The sequence below is a fragment of the Myotis myotis genome, unplaced genomic scaffold, assembly GCF_014108235.1.
Source record: "Myotis myotis isolate mMyoMyo1 unplaced genomic scaffold, mMyoMyo1.p scaffold_m19_p_15, whole genome shotgun sequence".
Lineage (NCBI taxonomy): Eukaryota > Metazoa > Chordata > Mammalia > Chiroptera > Vespertilionidae > Myotis > Myotis myotis.
In genome coordinates, this window is record NW_023416319.1 from 23,472,051 (window position 1) to 23,492,083 (window position 20,033).

The window sequence follows — 20,033 nt, forward strand, 5'->3', positions numbered from 1 at the left end:
TCCTTGATTTCTTTTTTTTCTTTTAACATCTTTCATCAGATTGTCATATTTTTCTCCTCAAACAAAATTGGACCCTGATTTAGGTTTAGATCTTACCCATTCTATATCTGAAGTCTTGGTCTTTGACAACAGAGAATGACGTCTTGCTGCCATTGTAAAACATAAGGTTGGCCTGTACTATTTCCCTAGCCATTCAGATCATGAGGCTGCATATCCATACTCTTCGGTCATGTTTCTTCATTACCATGTCACTGCTTGAGGTATCAAAGCATTTCTTTTGTTTTTCTTTTTGTTAGTCGCTACATTTATGCTGATCCTCTCCATTGCAACATGACATACCTGTTTATCAGGTTATTGAAGGATGATTTAAAAGAGTATACATATGCAGCACGCCTCTCAGGTTTGAGCTATGGCATTGCATCAGGAATGAATGCAATACTTGTAAGTAAAATGAAAACCAAAGAAAAGGCACCACAGCATTTAAGCATTGTGTTGAGCGTGAGAAAACTATTAACTTCTGCATTTTTAAACAAGAAGATTGATGGTTTTTTTCTTGCACCTTTTAATGATTGAAGAACTCAGATTAGTATTAGCTACACTAATGAATGATTTAGTACATCTTGTGAACATGTATATGTGCTACATTCCCTTGCACGTTCCTCTGCTTCAAATTCTTAACATATTAACTCTGAAAGCATGTTGTTCTTTTCATGCGTTTGAGTTTATTAACATCTGTAAGTGCAAGATGTCCATAGCTATTGTTGTGGTGCTTGAATTTTATTTATATATAAGCATCCTTTATTTCTGCTGACAATAGTAAAAATCCCTGTGTTTAGATACTTGTGGCATTTTCATTTCACTTTTTTTGTAGCATGCTTCATTAACTATTTTTAAGTGTGTTTCAAAATAATCATTGTTAAATGTACTCTAAGAAATAACTAGATCCTTTCTTGACACTGTTTGCGATATATTTCCAAACTTATATCTCATTTCCAAATTAACATCCCTTTATGGCACACATTCATCTTCACTTTTCTTGAAAATATATGTTTTAGTAACAACTAAAATAAGAGCATGTGCTGTGTACTTCTCTTTATAAATTCTTATACAAAAGATTTTAGGGTTTTAAATTTTTATTTATTTTGCAGCAACTTTTTTTCTTCACACAAGTAAATTTTCTGGTAACTTTTGTTTAATGTATAAGAATGTATACAATGTAACCATTCTCAGAGTCCAGGGAAATTTGAAGGTCAGAGATCAAAATAAACTCCAAATAGAAAAGTAATAATCCATTGTTTACTTTTCACTATTGAGTTTTGGTAGCACATTACCATTCATATAAAAAATTTGTTGTTTGTGACAAAATGGGCTTTCAGCTAATTGTCAGTCTAGTTCCCACAGCATGTGATGTGCTTTCCATGGCCACAAACCTTCACTTCTGCTGAGGTTCTTGCCTATTACTTTTCATAAGGTAGACAACCTCTATTGCAGTAGGTGCCACCTTGTGCAAATATAATAATAGGAAATATGATAATATGCATCCCTCACTTTTCAAAATGTTATGCTTAAATTGTCCCAAGGCAAAAATCCAGTGTATCCTCACTACACATCTGTTTTGCCATTAGCTTTTGACAGATCAGCAGAGCTCATCCAGCAAGCAAGTGGTGAGACATATGAGAAAAGTGCCGAAATGCCACATAAAAAACATTGGGAACTGCCTGATTTCTCCAAATAGGTTTTTAAAAATATTTACATATAAACAAGATGGGGACAGATCCAATAGTTTGTAGATAATACTCCCCTATGATTTTTCTTACCACACCTGTAAAAACCTTAAGCCAACCATTCTTTAGAAATTTTTTGAAGATTAAACTTAAAATACATTCTATAATTAATTTAGACTTTATGAGAACTTGAATTTTGATAATATAGTGTGTGCTGCCACAGTTGGGCATCAGATGAGTTTTCCTACTGTTGGTTTGTCTAAGAAAAGCAAAATCATGCTTTTAGTTATTAGTAAATAGCAATAATTAATGTTATCTTCCTAAGTGTTAAACTATATTTATGGGAAGTTAAATTAATTGAGTTTTTTGTTTCACTTTTATTTTAAAGCACTTGGTTTGGGGATTTCCTGAATGTTTACAAATCAAGCTTAAGATATTTTATCATATTTTTAGACTTTTAAAACCCTGAACTCTTTCTCTAGCTCTCGGTGAAAGGTTACAATGACAAGCAGCCAATTTTGCTAAAGAAGATTATTGAGAAAATGGCTACCTTTGAGATTGATGAAAAAAGATTTGAAATTATCAAAGAGGCAGTAAGTTTTCTGAACTTATTTTTATAATTTGTTGGGTTTTTTTGTCCATGAAATGATTTTTAAAGTACTTATAAAATTAATGAACCCATGTATTCCTTCACTAGTATATGCGATCTCTTAACAATTTCCGAGCTGAACAGCCTCACCAGCACGCCATGTACTACCTCCGCCTCCTGATGACCGAGGTGGCCTGGACAAAAGATGAATTAAAAGAAGCCCTGGATGGTGAGACTCTGTTTCTACTTATAGCATAATACTTTATTCATTTTTTCCTAAAATAATTTTATTGTATCCTGACATCTAGTGTTTATGCTTTCTAATAACTTAGAGTGCTTTTAAACCCAGATTTGCATACTTTTTTATGAAAACAGTGGTGACTGTTGAAGTGGCTTTGGTATTCAGGCAGTTTACCCACATTTGCTATTTTCGACCTGGACCAACAGCAGTTAATTAGAACTGTTCATAGATTTCTGCAGATGACAAGATACTTTGACCAAAGCACTTACCTTATTAATGCTGTTTTCAGAAAAGGAGAAAAGGGCTACTAGGTTTGAAAGTCTTACCCTGTAGGGAGTACTCAGGCATCTGTTGATCAGTTTAGTTCAGTTAAAAACTAGGAACTGTAGAAAGACTGAAGGGTCATCTTTTGTTTTTTTCTAAAATTTTAATTCTAGTTTTCATAGGTTTGCTTGAAAGTTGTAAATTCTTTGAGGGTAGTAATTATGCCCGCCTTTTATCCTCTTTATTTAGTATCTCATCTAATGTTATATGCTCTATGTGTGTCTAATGAATGCTTAATGAATGAAATGAAATTACTTTTAGGGGTCCTTCATTGAAAAGAAGACTGACATCAACCTTTATTATTTTTATCTTTTTCCTTTCTTGTTGTTACTTTACCAATGAATCTTTCTTCCTACATGCTCAGCCATAAGAAAAAAGAATGCTATTGAATTTTTTTTTTTTAAATATATTTTATTGATTTTTTACAGAGAGGAAGGGAGAGAGATAGAGAGTTAGAAACATCGATGAGAGAGAAACATCGATCAGCTGCCTCCTGCACATCTCCTACTGGGGATATGCCCGCAACCCAGGTACATGCCCTTGACCGGAATCGAACCCGGGACCCTTCAGTCCGCAGGCCGACGCTCCATCCACTGAGCCAAACCGGTTTTGGCAGCTATTGAATTTTTAATGATCTTTTATATTAAGTCCTTCTTATGTAACACTGTGCTTTAAATGTCTTCAGTGACAAATTAAGAGCACAGAGTATTGAAAAATCTTTATTTTATTGGTTGTCTCAGGCATTGGGTAGGTGTATATAGATTATAAAATTCATTAACTAGAACAGATACATTATTTTTTAAAAATATATTTTATTGATTTCCAAGAGGAAGGGAGAGGGAGAAAGAGACAGAAACATCAATGATGAGAGAGTATCATTGATCAGCTGTCTCCTGCATGCCCCACACTGTGATCGAGCCCACAACCCAGGCATGTGCCCTGACCTGGTTCATAAGTCGACACTCAAGCACTGAGCCACACTGGCTGGGTAGATACATTATTTTTATATTTATATATTTTTTATTGTTGAAACAGGTACATTTTTAATCTGGATAGTTAATATGCCGCGCCCCCCCCCCCCCCCCCCCCATAGTTACATCCAGTTAATAGCAAGAATTTTGCCCTTTTAAAAAACAACAACCAGCCCTAGCCGGTTTGGCTTAGTAGATAGAGCCCAGCCTGCAAACTGAAGGGTTCCAGGTTTGATTCCGGTTGGGGGCACATACCTAGGTTGTGGGCTCAATCCCCGGTCGGGAGTGTGCAGGAGTCAGCTGATAGGTGATTCTCTCTCATCACTGATGTTTCTGTCTCCCTCTCCCTTCCTCTCTGAAATCAATAAAAATATAATAAAAAAAATAAAACAAAACAATGAGATCCTTTAAAACAACAATAACCACATAATTGATTTTAAATACATTTTTCAAGAAACTGAACCTGCATTCAGAATGATCAAAAAGCAGAAGTTTTTTAGTTTCTGGGTCAGATGTTATGTGAATCTTAAGCAGAATAAGCTCTTACGTACTAGTATCTCATAAGCATGTGAAACCTTCCTAAGTTATATTTTATAAAGAGAAAGCACTTTTTTAGTTGAAATTCTTTAATGAGTAACCATTCTGTTCTGTTTTATTTATACACACACACACACACACACACACACACACACACACACACACACACAATAATCCAGTAATGCCAATGTGGCTTAGTCTGGAGACAGCTCATGTGAGAGGCTGGCTCCCTCTGACTCTTAAGTCAGTCAGCTATTCAGGTGACAGGATAGCAAGAACCTGAGTTCATTGTGGTCCAACAGTATCTACCAACTACCTGTGATGCACCAGGTCCTGGACTCCAGTTGCTTGAGATTAAAAATAAAAAGATCATTTATATGGGGTTTCTTTGATCGGGGAGCTCCAGTCTAGTGGCAAAGCATGAATGTAAACAGATATTTTCAGTAGAGGCAAAGGAGTAGGCCTGCGGAGAGTGCTAAGGGGGTGAAGGGTCCTTCGGCAGTGCAATGGAGAAGGATAGGTGTGCACTTTGGAATTAGACCAAGGATCAGATGCCACTCTGCAACTTAATAACTTGATGATTTTGGTCAGGAAACGTATATTTTCTAAACTTCAGTTTTCTCATCTTTAAAATGGGGATAATAGCACACACTTTACAGTTTATAACATCTATAAGATGCCAGCTAATAGTAAGCACTTGTTAATTCCTTTTCCATGTCTCTCTTTAAATTTCAGTCACTAATTTTAGCATCCACTGTAGCAATTACTAATATAGTCCTAATGGAAAAGGAACAACTTATTGATGAACTAAGTCAGTACATGTAGAAGGAAAGTGGAGAGTAGAAAACTCACTATTAGAATGCCAAAATAATAATTAATGCAGGCAATATACACCAATGGATGCTAAAATTAGTAGGTAAAAGTTTAGGAAAAACAGGATGTTTGTATAGTTTCAAAGTATTTCCCCCAAATAAATTATTTATTAATTACAATGAGAAAAGTAAGTGTTGATGAGCAGATGGCTTTTCCTAATTGCTTGTAGAGCCTACATAAGTTACTCAGTTATAACTAAAAGAATAAAATAGTGCACTCACAGCCATGACATCTGGCAGACATCACCCCAACCAAGTGATCAGGGTTAACTTCACCAATACTACAGCGTACAACACTATGAACCCCTGGTGTGGTGCTCTGAGAAAGGCATGGTACCTCTGTGGTATTCTTCCTAGTAAGACATAAGCTCAATTTAATCATGAGAAGACACTAGCCAAACCCAGATAAAGGTCATTCTATAAAATAACTGAACAATGCTCTTCATAAGTATTAAGATCATTAAAGACAAGGAAAGACCAAGGAACTATCACAGGTGGGAGGAAATAAGGACACATGACAACTAAATGCGAGGTGGGATTGCACGTTACATCCTAGAACAGAAAAGAGAGATTAGTGGAAAAATGAAAATCCAAATAAAGTCTGTATTTTAGTTAATAGTATTGTGCTAGTGTTAGTTTCTTAGTTTTGACATTGTACCGTGGTTATGAAAACTGTTAACATTAGGAAAAACTGGGTGAAGGGCATACAGGAACTCTCTCTACTATTTTTGAATTCTGAACTCTTGTATAAGTCTCAATTTAATTTTTTTAAAAAAAACACCTCATAAGTAGAGTCTGTATTTCTTACACCTTTACAGATGTCACCCTTCCTCGCCTTAAGGCCTTTATACCTCAGCTCCTGTCACGGCTGCACATTGAAGCCCTTCTCCATGGAAACATAACAAAGCAGGTGGGTGGTTAAAGTTTTAGCAATCTTTAATGAGTCAGTGCAAGAGATTCTTTACCCTCGTCTGTCTAAAGCTGTTAACCACCAACAGTGTGATTATAATAGCACTTCAGTGTTCACTCAACCTTCTCTGCTCTATGGAGGCATGGGGGAGCAGAATGATGGAAGGTTATTGTTAACTGTGGACCTACTGTCATGGCTGTGCTCTGCTGTTGCCTGCCTTGTGCAATTACAGAAGAAAGTGGGGAAAATTATCCTCATTCTGTGTAGGACAGCAGGACTATGTAGAGCAGGAGTGGGGAACATCTGGCCTGTGGGCTGCACAAGGCTCGCAAAATCATTTGATCTGGCCCTGCCAAGGCATAGGGATGAGTTAATTAAATGTTTGACCAAATGTAGCAGGCTAATTTTTAAGTTGATAATTTTCTATGGTCCATGAAGGATGTTAGAAATATCCAAATAGCCCTTAGCAAAAAAAGGTTCCCCACCCCTGGTGTAGTGACTAGGTGCACATGGTGTGGAATCAAACAGCCTGGATCAAATCCTAACTGTGTCACATATTAGATATGCAATCTTCTGAAAAGATCTTAACCCGTCTGTGCTCAGTTTTCCTATTTGTAAAATTATAGTTTTAGGATTAAATTAAATAGTAAAGGCCAAGTTTAGCACTCCAGAATTCCTATGGCAGTCTGTCTCAAGAGCCCACCCTCTCTACCACTCTGCTATATACTGTCTCCAAAACAGTACGCCCAGTGGCAGAGGCAGGGTTCTTAGCAAGGTCGGTTTTATTAAAAAATAAAACCTTGCCCTAACCGGTTTGGCTCAGTGGATAGAGCATCGGCCTGCGGACTGAAGGGTCCCAGGTTCGATTCTGGTCAAGGGCATGTGCCTTGGGTGTGGGCACAGCCCCAGTGGGGAGTGTGCAGGAGGCAGCTGGTCGATGTTTCTCTCTCATGGATGTTTCTAACTCTCTATCCCTCTCCCTTCCTCTCTGTAAAAATCAATAAACTATATTAAAAAAAACCACAACAAAAAAACGTTATGCCCAGCTCCTTTGCTTTGCAGTAACCCCAGCTGTCATTCGCTTGGGGTGACTAGCTTTCCATCACCAGTACCTCTCCAGCTTTAGCAATGCCTTTCCCAGCATCAAGATGGTCTGGATCTCTGTTTCTCTTCACTACTACCATAGTGACTATTGCAAATTGACAAATTCAATTTTCACCCATTTGAGTAGGATCAAATGTATTTAAGATTTAAAAACCCATTTTTTTTAAAAAATATATTTTATTGATTTTTTACAGAGAGGAAGGGAGAGAGATAGAGAGTTAGAAACATCGATGAGAGAGAAACATCGATCAGCTGCCTCCTGCACATCTCCTACTGGGGATATGCCCGCAACCCAGGTACATGCCCTTGACCGGAATCGAACCTGGGACCTTTCAGTCCGCAGGCCGACGCTCTATCCACTGAGCCAAACCGGTTTCGGCTAAAAACCCATTTTTTATGGTAAAGTAAGCTGGTTTATTTCACAGGCATATTTTCATATTGCATGGGCTATCATTCAATATACTATATTTATTTTCACAGACAAGATATATTTGTGTTCTTGTAGTTACTGTGACCTGTCTTTTCCACAGGCTGCATTAGGAATTATGCAGATGGTTGAGGACACTCTTATTGAACATGCTCATACAAAACCTCTCCTTCCAAGTCAACTGGTTCGGTACAGAGAAGTTCAGCTCCCTGACAGTAAGTTGAAATGTTATAACTTTGGTGATAGATAACTTTGACATAATATTGTGGGTAATTACAGGTAGACCAAATTCATTTGGATGATAATGTGTTGTTTTATGGTAAAGAACTACAGGATCCTCTACTATTAATAGAGGTATGATTAATGATAGGTAAATCTGTCACAAAATTCTCAGTAAGTGGACCAAAGAGATGAAATTGGAGGTAGGCCCTTATTTTGAAGAGAATGATACTGGAATTGATGGGTAATTGAGTGTAGAGGAGTTAGGAAGTAATTGTATCACAAAGCTAAAGAAATGTTGATCATGAATCATGAAATAAAATTTATAAAAACCAGAATTATAATATCTAATGGGAAGTCCATAGGGGTCTTTGGCAGAAATAGTTTTAGGAAAGCTACAGGTCCCGATAACAACATGTATTATTTCATGGATATTTTATGAGCAATTTTAACATAACGGATAATAATTAATATATCAGAGTTCCAATGTCAAATTACTTTTGCATTAATAATGGTTTCTGTTGATATAAAAACTCATTAAGCACTGTTTTCAATATTGTTCAAAATTGTTTAGTGGGGCATTATTAGACCAGGAATGAAAAGCATTGGTTTTTTTTAGCCAGACTCGATTATTGGCTGTTCCCCAGGCATGTATGGTCTATGTCTTTTCCCCCAGCTATTTTATACTCCTAAAATGTTGCTCTCTCCCTCACCCAACCCTCCTTTTCCTCATAGACCTATGTCTACACCCTATTCATCCTTCCAAACACATGTGATAAGCCCCCTAGCCCACCAAACTTTTTGTAAAGCTCCCAGCTGGAGTGATCACTTCCTCGACCTCCCAGCACAGGCTTCCTGAACCTTTCCTTATTGAAGCTGCTCAGCCTTCTCTTGCGTTGGGACTGAAGTGCATCTCCATGTCCTTTGTTAGCTTATAGGGTCTGTGCCTGCCTCATTTGAGCAGCTACGAAAGCAGCTTGAACATAGTATCGCCTCAGGATGTCATGGTTGAATGTGCAAGGATACCTTGAGCACAGCTCTGCAGTTCTGTATGACCAGTCCTCACAGACCTGGTGATGGTTCATCTCAGACTAATGCTACCTTGTTCCTCAGTCACTGCAAAGTGATGCAGGCCTAGAAACAAAATTCAATGGGAAATCTACCTTTCACACCTCTTTGTATTACACCTCCTGCCTTCTCTAGCTTCTCCTAGGACCTGTCTCTTTTGTCTCTCAAATGCCCTCACAGAGTTCCCCATTCTCACAAATTACGCAGTTCATATCCCCTTCTCAAAATGCTAGGTGTTAGGAAACATTCTAATTTAGCCAGCTGATCAGTAATGAGTATCTTAAGTAGTCCTTCACTAACTCTCCATGGGACAATACTAACAGTTTAAAAAGAAAAGATTCAGGCATTGTGAAGAAGGAGACATTGGGGGATGAGTATGAAAAGGCTGGCAGTGTGTGTGGGAAGGTGGGTTACAGCCTGTGTTCTCCTTCCTCTTCTGATAAGAGGAAACTTAGTGCCGCCGGGACAGGTTTGACTGTTAGTCCGAGTTGGACCTGGTCAGAAAAGGGAAATAGGTGCAATGCAAGTCCAGGCTGCTCTGCCGCCCTCTACTGCTGATGCCTAATTTAGCTTCTAGAGGAGCGAGCAAGCCTGTCATTACTACTGTGTCTGAGAAATCTTACGTTTGTGAGTCATACAGTACTACATACTAAGCACTGTATATTTGCTTCTTCACATTTATTGCTCTTGAAATAAAGTTATCAGATCATAAAGCATAATTGTCTATTCATAATTTTGATGAAATGTTTGATCAGTGTACCTGAGTTTTAGTCCCAGCTAAAGGACTTGGACATGTTGCCCCCCTTCTCAGGGTCTCAGTTTTCTCCTCTTTAAAGTGAGATGCTAGGCATTGTACACATTGGTGTAAATCTGGAAAATGACCGTTAGTGTGGGTGTGAGTAAGCAGTATTGGGAATAGAAAGTTAAATAGAAACTCAAGATAATAAAGGCACAACTAGTAATTAACATTTTTTGTATGGTTATGAAAACATAGGTGTTATTTCTATTGAGGTTTTTACATGTATTAGCTAGTTCTAATTTCGTACATACACTACATTGTTCATTTTATTAACTATGGATCTTATTTAGCATTAATACTTAGTCATAAAATATTTAGTCTTTCATAAGTTCTTTGCTTTTTAAATTCAGTGCATGTTTAATGGGGGCCCACCACATACAAATCACTGTAATAGGATTCCCAGAGGTAAGTTGAATTTCACATTCTAATAAATTAATTGCAATTTGGAATTGCCAAAAAACACCCATGGGTGTTTGAACAACTTTTCAAACAAAACACTAACCTTCCTGAGCCCTAAAAAAGTGTTTGAATGTGTTATTCTCTTCTAGAAGGGTGGTTTGTTTACCAGCAGAGGAATGAAGTTCACAATAACTGTGGCATCGAGATCTACTACCAGACAGACATGCAGAGCACCTCGGAGAACATGTTCCTGGAGCTCTTCTGTCAGATCATCTCTGAGCCCTGCTTCAACACCCTGCGCACCAAGGAGCAGCTGGGTGAGAGGCGTGGGGCGGCGGGTGTCCTAGACCTTGAGGAGCAACCGTTGTCTTCAGAAAAAATTCTGTGTTGCTTCAGGCGCGCTCTACTCAGAAAGACTTGTGAAACCTGTTTATGGGGGATCTACTTCTAAAAGATAAACAATTAATAGCTTATAGACACAAATGCAGTTCTTAAGGAGATGACACTGTGTTTACATTACATACATGTCAATAAAGAGGACATGTGTGTGGAGGAGAGAGGATGCTAAGGGCAGGCTGTTACAGGTAGCAAGGTGGGAAGCAGGCCATCCAGGGATGCTTAGGCTCACTAACTGGGTTCTCTGAGGGTGCAGGTTTTTTCTCTTACTCATGTTGGGACACATAGAAGTTACTCAGTAAGTGTTTGTTGAGGAAATGTTTCAGGCAGAGATTTAAGCACTATTTAAAGTCTTGGAGATCTTAGCAGGTTTGATTAAGGAGGGGAAAAAAGAAGCTCCAGTAATACCGGGAAGAACCAGTGAAGAAGGATTTGGACGATTCTCTCCAAGTACCAATCTATTTTTCAACAACCATCATGGCAGATGCTAGACCAGCCGTGGGCAAACTGCGGCCCGTTTGAAATGAATAAAACTAAAAAAAAAAAAAAAGACCATACCCTTTTATGTAATGATGTTTACTTTGAATTTATATTAGTTCACACAAACACTCCATCCATGCTTTTGTTCCGGCCCTCCGGTCCAGTTTAAGAACCCATTGTGGCCCTCGAGTCAAAAAGTTTGCCCACCCCTGTGCTAGACCATGGCCATAGCTGTTATGGCTGGACCTTCCCTTCAGGGAGCTCACAATCTAATCAGGAAGGCAGACCTGTAAAGGGATAATAAGAATTATAGTACAGTGTGGTTTAAACGCTGAAGGCTGTACTGAAGAGCGTTTCAGAAGTGTGGTCCAGGGCCAAGCAGCTGAAGGAGGCACGCCACAGGTTTAGTTTAGAAAAGATGTTGAGGGGAGGTAGTAGTGCATGAGCGCAATCTCTAGAGATTTCCAGTCTGCATGGAGTTGGTCTAGGAGTGGGTTACCTAACAAAATTCAGTGGTAGAAGCAAGTTCACATCAGAAACTTGGATGTGGAAGGAAACAGTGGCAGGACAATGGACAGGGATGGAAATAACTTTAACCTAGATTGAAGGGGTTTAACTAACAGATAACTAGGAGTTGTGGGATGTTGAGCTGAATGATAAATAGGGTTCTTTTTGTTTTATTTTTGTATTAAGAAGAAAGAGTTATCGCTAACTTTTTGACTATTCTTTAGAGAGCTCTTCTGCTTTGTCCTGAAGATACTTTAATTATTCATTTTTCTTCAGAGGTTAATAACATAAAACCCTAATGTGGATTTTATTTGCTCTGACAGCATAATTTTTGAAAGATTAAAAGTCTGAGTCTCAAATTCCAAGGTCTTGACTGGCTGGTGTTTATGTTTCAGGCTATATCGTCTTCAGTGGTCCACGTCGAGCCAACGGCATACAGGGCTTACGATTCATCATCCAGTCGGAAAAGCCTCCTCACTACCTAGAAAGCAGAGTGGAGGCTTTCTTAGTCACCATGGAAAAGTCCATAGAGGACATGACAGATGAGGCCTTCCAAAAACACATTCAGGCGTTAGCAATTCGCCGACTAGACAAACCAAAGAAACTGTCTGCAGAGTGTGCTAAATACTGGGGGGAAATCATCTCCCAGCAATATAATTTTGACAGAGGTAAGGCAAAATGAGGGCCCCAACATTCATGGCATGTACACCTAACTTTTAAGGACATTGAGGCCATTCATTTTGTAGGTGATGGCCTAGTACTGATTTGGGAGGGGGATGGGAGTACAGCACTTCTAAAAAAAACCATTATTTAGTATAACTTTCCTATTAGAAACTATCTTTTTTTCTTCTCGGAAGTTAGAGCTGGATCTACCTGTATCTCATACTAACACACTAATAATAAATCTTATTTCACTTTTTGTGCTCAATCACTGTGCCCTGAGGCTCTGAGCATGGATATGTAGGCAATATTCCATAACACTGAAAAAAAGGAAAAGAAAAATTTGCAGATTCAACTCTCTTGAGGCAGTGTTGCCCTGGAGGCACTGGGGTTCAAACATTTGCCTTTAGGGATCTCCAAAACCGTCTCAGTGCTTTTAGATTTGGGAAAGCTATGCTCCCCAGAGCCTCCTGCTTACCAGCTCCCTTCTACCTCTCTTCTAGAGCGGAGGGAACAGTGGGTGCGCTAAGTTACACTGGAAGTCAGGAGAGTTGGGTTGTGTTCTCATTCTGATACCGATAAGCTGAAGGTCTTGGCCAGCTTACCTTTTTGGGCCTCTGTTTCCTTACCTGTAAAATTTCAAGCTGTTGTATTCACTGTTCATATAGTACTGACCTTTTACTGAGTATTTGCCATGTTCCCTAGCTATGTGTTACTGTTATTTATCATTTTTCTTGTTCTCACTACAGCCCCATTAAGTAGTTATTAGTCCCAATTTCAGGATGAGGAAACAGGCCCAGAAAAGTGGAAATGACTAGCCCAAGACCCAACAGCTCAAATGTAGAAAGCCAGGATATCCTCTTAACTTTTTACTTGAAATTTATTCCCTTACCACTTGTAGGAGCAGATGATCACTTAAAAATATGGATACTTAGGACTGTTGAAATGAAGTATATTGTCATTTCATATAGTATTCGGGGCTATTTAACATGGGATTATTAGTAAATTATTGTATGATTACTTTTTCAGACAATACAGAAGTTGCATATTTAAAGACACTTACCAAGGAAGATATCATCAAATTCTACAAGGTAAATTGAGTTTCTATATTTAGATTTTGACTGATAAGGAAATAGTGTATGTGCTGTGTTCTGTGCTTGTTGCTGCTTTTAACCCATTTGGGCAGGATGTATGAAGGCATTTTTATGGGTGGGGGTAATTTGGACATATTACTGTTAGAAAAAAGAGACAATTCCTATTGAACCCAGGGACCAGGGACTGTGTGGCGCATCCTGGCTTCTGGATCCATCTCTTTACACCCTTTTGTTTCTTCTCTCTGTTCCCCACCCCAAACCCACAAAGAACATTGCTGAGCTTGTTGGGTGGGAAGCAAGAGCAAAGAAAACAAATAGAACTTGAGAATTAGAGTTCTCCACTCTCTGACAACTATAAGTTGTCTTCACCCTTTTAGGTGCCACTGTGGCTGCTGCTTTAGATAAATGATCACTCACTCTACCTTTGAACAGTGTATTGGGATCTTAGGAGTTTTGAATGCCTGTACTTCAGTTCACCAGTGTTGGTGCTATGGGGGGATGGGGAAAAGGCAGTGGCTGACCTGGAGGTGCCCAGAGTTTCCTAGAGGAAACGGTGACCTTGCACTGTCTACGCGTCACTTACACTTACCGCCTCCAAATCCCCTGCAAAACTACAAGCCAATAACACCTTAGCAGTACAAAAAGGGAGACAATACAATTTCAGTTTCAAAATTTGAGGTTAAAAGCCAGTATTTTGAATGCACTTTTTTAGCAATGAGATTTGAGCTTTTTGGCTGTGGAAATGGCTGGGCAAATTATTTTCTTTACTTCACAGTTCCCTTCGCATTGTGTAAAGGAAGATAAGAGTCTCATCTAAACTACTCTTGCTCTTTGGCAGGAATAGTCTTAAAATATAAATATATTTGGATAAGGGAGCAGGCTATGCATGTGTGGGAGCAAGGGGTGTATAGGAAATCTCTGTACCTTCCACTCAGTTTTGCTGTAAACTTGAAACTACTTTTAAAAATAAAATCTAGCCCTAACTGGTTTGGCTCAGTGGATAGAGCGTCGGCTTGCGTACTGAAGGGTCCCAGGTTCAATTCCGGTCAAGGGCATGTACCTTGGTTGCGGGCACATCCCCAGTAGGGAGTGTGCAGGAGGCAGCTGATCGATGTTTCTGACTCTCTATTCTTCTCCCTTCCTCTCTGTAAAAAATCAATAAAATATATTTTAAAAAAAATAAAATAAAATCTAGCCCTAACTGGTTTGGCTCAGTGGATGGAGTGACGGCCCATGGACTGAAGGGTCCTGGGTTCGATTCCGGTCAAGGGCACATACCTCAGTTTCAGGCTCGATTCCCAGCCCTGGTCGGGACCCATGTAAGGGGCAACTAGTCGATGTGTCCCTCTCACATTGGTTGGTTGGTTGACCTGCCTTTAGAGAAATGGGGATTATCCCCTGTTGGTCAGGAAGTTGAGAACAGTCTGAAACCGAAGAGAGCATTCTACTGTCAACTACTGTAGGTTAATAAGAAGACTGTGAAGGTTTGGGTGAAAAGTGATCAAGAATAGATCTTTAGAAGCAAACTTTTCACTCCAGTCAGATGCTGTCATCCATGTTCCTGGCGTCAGACCTGGCCTGAATTCTGAAAGAACTGGAGAGGCCAGAGCACACGTGTGGGAGAACCTGGCTGCTCACCAACTGGAGAAGCCGTGGTCGGTGTGCTGTGTAGCTGCACAGGACCAGGCTTATCATAACAGCTCCATAAATAACTGTGGGGTTGATTTGGCCTCGCTGATGGTCTCTTCCTCTGAGGATACAAAATGTTACTTTGGCCTGAGACATCAGGGGAAGCTTTATCACAACTTGTGTTTACCCTTCGGAAAACATGGATTAAGATCCAGCACGAAGAAACAGGTGTAGAGACACTACACTCCCCACGGGATCTGCCTGCCAGCTGCCCACTCCAGGTGCTCATGGCAATGACCAAAGGGGAGCCTCCAAAGCAATGTGGTGGGATGGAGAGCAAGCAGCCCTCCCTTCCGACATCATCCCTTACGAGCTGGGACAGCAGCAAGTCCTACCTGTGTTTTAGAGGTTGTGTCGTAGCTTAGAGAGACTCAAATGAGCTGACACAGGAGAGTGCTTGGTACAAAGCAGAACTCTCAACAGACGTTAGTTTCCTTCTCTTGGTAGCTGCAGAATGGGAGAAGGGTCTTAGAGGAGCAGGCTTTGTGGTCGTCCCTTGACTAAACGCAGGCCATTGTCCCAAGTATCATACCCCAGTGAGTGCGAGGCTCCATTTTTAATCCCAGCTGAGGTACTTACTAGGCGTAAAGTTTTGATCACATCACCTAATCTCCTTGGACGCATTTGTGAAATGGGTTAAGAACAATTCTTGCCTAAGGCTTGTAGAGTTTAAATAAAAGACTGCAAGTGTGGAGGAAGGAAAGGAAGCTGACTCTTCTTTGCTGTAAGAGAGCATCTTTTTGTCCCTTCGTGGGGCGAAAGGTGACTCGGCTATTCTCTCTGCCTAGGAAATGTTGGCAGTGGATGCCCCGAGGAGACATAAGGTGTCCGTCCATGTTCTTGCCAGAGAAATGGATTCTTGTAAGTATTGAATATTGACTTTTTAAAAACATGTATGTTTTTAGTCACCTGCTAGCTGTCTCTTGCCATAGCCACATCCTTATGGAGCAGCAGGAAGTAAAGAAGTGCAGAGGGGAGCTGGCGGGAGACAGGGTCTGCTCTAGCAAAGCCAAAATAGGGGGAAGGGGAATGAGGCAGCAGAGGAGAGAGCCGACCAGGTGGCACAGTGCCAGGCTGGCCATGGTGCTGTGAGAAAACACAGCTAGTGGCTGGTGGGGCATCCCGAGGAAGTTGTATGGAGCACTGTGTGTGTGGGTGTGTGTATGTGTGTGTTGGGTGGGGTGGGGGGCATCTACTCAACCCTGCCCATCTCCTGCCTCTGACTGGCCAAGTTTGCCCCACAACCAATAAGTCCTGCTGCCTTCTTGGTTGTTTTGTTTTTGGTGGCTAGAGCTTCAGGGTCCAGTGAGGTCCAGTGGGCACTAAAATTGCTGCTTTAATAACCATGGTAACATCATGAGCCATCACTGGGACTTCAGGGAGGAGGCAGGATAGCAGGCAGGGCTCGGGGAGCAGGCAGCCTGAGAGGATCTGAGAAGTACACAAACCAGGTCTGGCACAGCTGTGTAATGAGCTGAGTCTGGTTTTGATTTTATTTTTAAAGTTGCTCTTGTGTGCTAGTCTCAGTCAGTGCAAAGCACTAAGTTCTTCGTTTTCTTACAGGTCCTGTGGTTGGAGAGTTCCCGTGTCAAAATGATATAAATTTGTCACAACCACCAGCCTTGCCACAGGTAAGAAATGTGAATGTTTTGTTAGGTTGCGCTGTGAGAGGACTTACCACCTAGGACAGTGATGGTGAACCTTTTGAACTCGGCGTGTCAGCATTTTGAAAAACCCTAACTTAACTCTGGTGCCGTGTCACATATAGAAATTTTTTGATATTTGCAACCATAGTAAAACAATGATTTATATTTTTGATATTTATTTTATATATTTAAATGCCATTTAACAAAGAAAAATCAACCAAAAAAATGAGTTCGCGTGTCACCTCTGACACGTGTGTCATAGGTTCGCCATCACTGACCTAGGAGGACCTAGCGGCTTCAGCCCACCAACTTTCAAGCCTCTGCTTTAGGTCTCTCTTAAAGGCCAGGTCCTCCTCCTCCTGACAGCTCCCAGGGGCCATACCTTTGTATTTTCAGCTGCATAGAAATAGCCTCTGCTCTTGTCTGCCTTTGCCTCTAGCTTAAACAGTTGTGTTACTCTGCAACGAGCCATGTCCAGTCCCTTTGGCCCAGTCCCTTCCACAGTGCCTGCGTATTTTAATCATCTGGAAGGGCTGGCATTTAATTGCAGGAGGAGGAAAACTGGCCATGTAGCCAGGCTCTTGCTGGGTGGGCACACGCGCCGCTGGCACTCTGCCGAAGCCTTGGCACTGAGCCCCTGGTGTGCCAGCCCCAAGAGAGCCAGGGTCTTCCTTCCGGCCCAGAATCTCACGGGTGCATTCCCGCAGGTTTTCGTATACCCTCTGACCTGCTGATCCAGGAGGAAAGGTCATAATTTATGGGTAGAAACTAGTGTATGAAAAGAAAAGGAAAATGTCTATGCCCTGTTCGGTCTGCTTTTTAGGCTGAAGGCACTAAGAGACAACTTATTTCCTTTGCAGCCTGAAGTGATTCAGAACATGACCGAATTCAAGCGTGGCCTGCCCCTGTTCCCCCTTGTGAAGCCACATATCAACTTCATGGCTGCAAAGCTCTGAAGACCCCACGGAGGCAGAGTGCAGGCGGACGCATTCCCGGATCTTCCAGGCTACCAAACGGTCTTGGCCACTTGAAGAGTTTCTGGTTCACTGTTAGCGTCACACACGGAAAAAGAGATGGTGTCAGATGTCATTATGTAGAAACATTAAAAATCCAGAGTAATTAAATTACAAGATCTTATAGATGTAGAGTATTTTTAAAATACATGCCTCTTAAATATTTAAAAATTTTTCATTACTAAGAGAAATTCCCTTATATAACAATACTTAAAATGATGAATGATATTCCTTTAGAACCTTCTTTCCTTCTTCTGTAAAATAGTTACTTATTAGAAGAAAATGTTATGTTTTTTTCTAAAAGCCTCCTAGGTTGACAGCAAAGGCGTCAAAGCAGGTAGAAAGAAAGGTAATACCTTTTTAAAAAGTGATCCTCAAACTTGCTTTCTACCTGATGGTTTTGTGTAAATCAATGGAGAACATTACAGTTGGCAGATAATGAACAAAGCAATGCAATTTTCTTTTATTAGTGAAATTGCTGAATATAAGGCATGGTTTTAATCTTTTTATAAAATTTGAACATGTTTTTTATTCAAACTAGTCAAATGCTGGAAAACCCTAGAACACCCTACTTTATAGTGCTAGAAATACAGACTCACCTTACATCAATTTTGTCCCAAACTGAATTTCTCAGGATTACTGTGATTTGTTCCTTTCTGATTGAACTATATCAACATTCTTGTTGTTCGTCGTTGGTTTGTGGTGTTCCATCAGTTTTACTTTTCCCCATCAACATGTTACCGTGTTTAACAAGTACAAATAGGGCGAACTTCAGATCCCACTGAGTGTGTTACATGCTTTTCCAACATCAGCTTGTCCAACATCAGCTCGTGTAGACACCTGCCACTTTTTATTACCATGAGTGGTAGTATATGAACCAAAATATTTGCCCCCTTGTGAATCAAAAGGCAACAAGAACAAAGCCACCTTTTTTGAGGTCTGAAAAAATAATGTCTTGGATTCTCTACTAGCATGATCTCCATAAGACCCTAAAATCCATTCTTACTGCCAGTCTAATATTCCCATAAGCATTAAGGTTTTTTAAAATATATATATATAAATATAAACATATGAACACACAAATGATGACTGCAGTGGACTTTTAAAAAATATTTTTCTCATGAGATACTATTTTAAGTGAAATTGTTACGATAGCTTTAACAGCTGTTTTGAAATATTTGCTGTTACTAAACTTCAAGGGAAATTGTGGCTACCTTCCACACACAGGCGCCTGTGACAGTAGTGGCCCTGTTGTCCACTGACTCAGGCAGAGCAGTGAGTGGCGTTTTCCAGTGACCTGTTACCTCCCCACGAGCCCATTGGGCAGGATTTCTTTCTGTAGAATCATGTCTTTTCACATCTTCAGTTTTCACATTTTCCATTTCCCAAGTAGTCTAAATTTGGGGCAAGAGTGATATAATCACTGCTGCGGAGGCTGCTTTGGAAAGCGGGGCTCCATTTCCGTCACATAAACGTGGTGCTGTAACTGTCTTCTATCCCTACCTTCACGGGCTTCCTGGTGTGAAGCCCATCTTTGTCCCTCGGAAGGTGAGTGAGTCCTCACTTCCTTCTGGTTTTATGCATTTGTAGACTATGCAGCTTTTCATTGAACTGCAAATATATACAAGAGGAATCTAAAATTAGCCGTGAGTGTTTGAGTCCACCGCTATAAGGGTGAATAACTGAGTAACTTTAAGCTCTTGTAAAAAAAAAAAAAAAAAGGTGAAATTCAAGTTATTTTTATGAACAAGTCACATGAAGAAACCTGAAAGGAATGGCATGTGGTCTTCCAGGGACATGGGGTTATTATTGGGTGTGCTCCAGCATCAGCTGGTTTCCAGATTGGATCGAGAGCTACCATTGGATCGATCACTCAGGCATACTAATGGATTCATCTATCTGGGTCCAAGCTGCAGTCCAGGAACAATATCAGACAACCCAGGTTCTGTATCCCGAAACTATTTACTCAGTGCTTAGTAAAGATTTGTGAAACTAAGTTATCAGTCACCTGTGACATTTTAGAAGAGTCTTCTGGGCTAGTTGATTTGGAAGAGAGAGCATGTGACACAGCCCATGTGGTGGAGTGCTAGGGTAATCCTGTTTACAATAAATCGCCTGAATTTAACCTCTGCAGTTTGCATTTGTATTATTTTTACTGTTTCTGTGGCCAGTTCTCAACCTACCTCTCAACATCCTGATTTCACAATGTTTCCTGCCTTCATTGTTCCTACTGCAGAAAGCAGTGAGTTTTTTGCTTTAAGTGCACCTGGTAGCATGATTTAGTCAAAAAAATGGGTCAGTTTCACACTCTTAAGAGTAGATGGTTGAACAAGAATCCCACGTGAGAAGCTGACCTCCTTGCTG

The 20,033-nt window shown here is 40.3% G+C and overlaps 1 protein-coding gene across 7 annotated transcripts in view; it reads left to right on the forward strand.

Annotated features, from left to right (window-relative positions):
* The window catches only part of IDE (insulin degrading enzyme), an 83,540-nt gene extending 63,746 nt beyond the window's left edge, over positions 1 to 19,794 (forward strand). For 2 of the 7 annotated variants that reach the window (XR_004972183.1, XR_004972185.1), the window contains exons 16-25: positions 2,207 to 2,317; positions 2,422 to 2,542; positions 6,077 to 6,168; positions 7,803 to 7,914; positions 10,334 to 10,501; positions 11,963 to 12,235; positions 13,257 to 13,318; positions 14,861 to 15,231; positions 15,799 to 15,871; positions 16,574 to 16,641. Coding sequence is in view for 3 of the 7 variants with exons in the window: in XM_036336597.1 (XP_036192490.1) it covers positions 297 to 441; positions 2,207 to 2,317; positions 2,422 to 2,542; positions 6,077 to 6,168; positions 7,803 to 7,914; positions 10,334 to 10,501; positions 11,963 to 12,235; positions 13,257 to 13,318; positions 15,799 to 15,871; positions 16,574 to 16,641; positions 17,517 to 17,612 (1,321 nt within the window). In the remaining 4 variants the exon portion in view is untranslated. Of the gene's footprint in view, positions 1 to 296; positions 442 to 2,206; positions 2,318 to 2,421; positions 2,543 to 6,076; positions 6,169 to 7,802; positions 7,915 to 10,333; positions 10,502 to 11,962; positions 12,236 to 13,256; positions 13,319 to 14,860; positions 15,232 to 15,798; positions 15,872 to 16,573; positions 16,642 to 17,516 lie in introns of those variants that run through there. The other 5 variants (XR_004972184.1, XM_036336597.1, XM_036336596.1 and 2 more) reach the window with 5 other exon arrangements.
* The last annotated feature ends 239 nt before the right edge of the window (positions 19,795 to 20,033 follow it).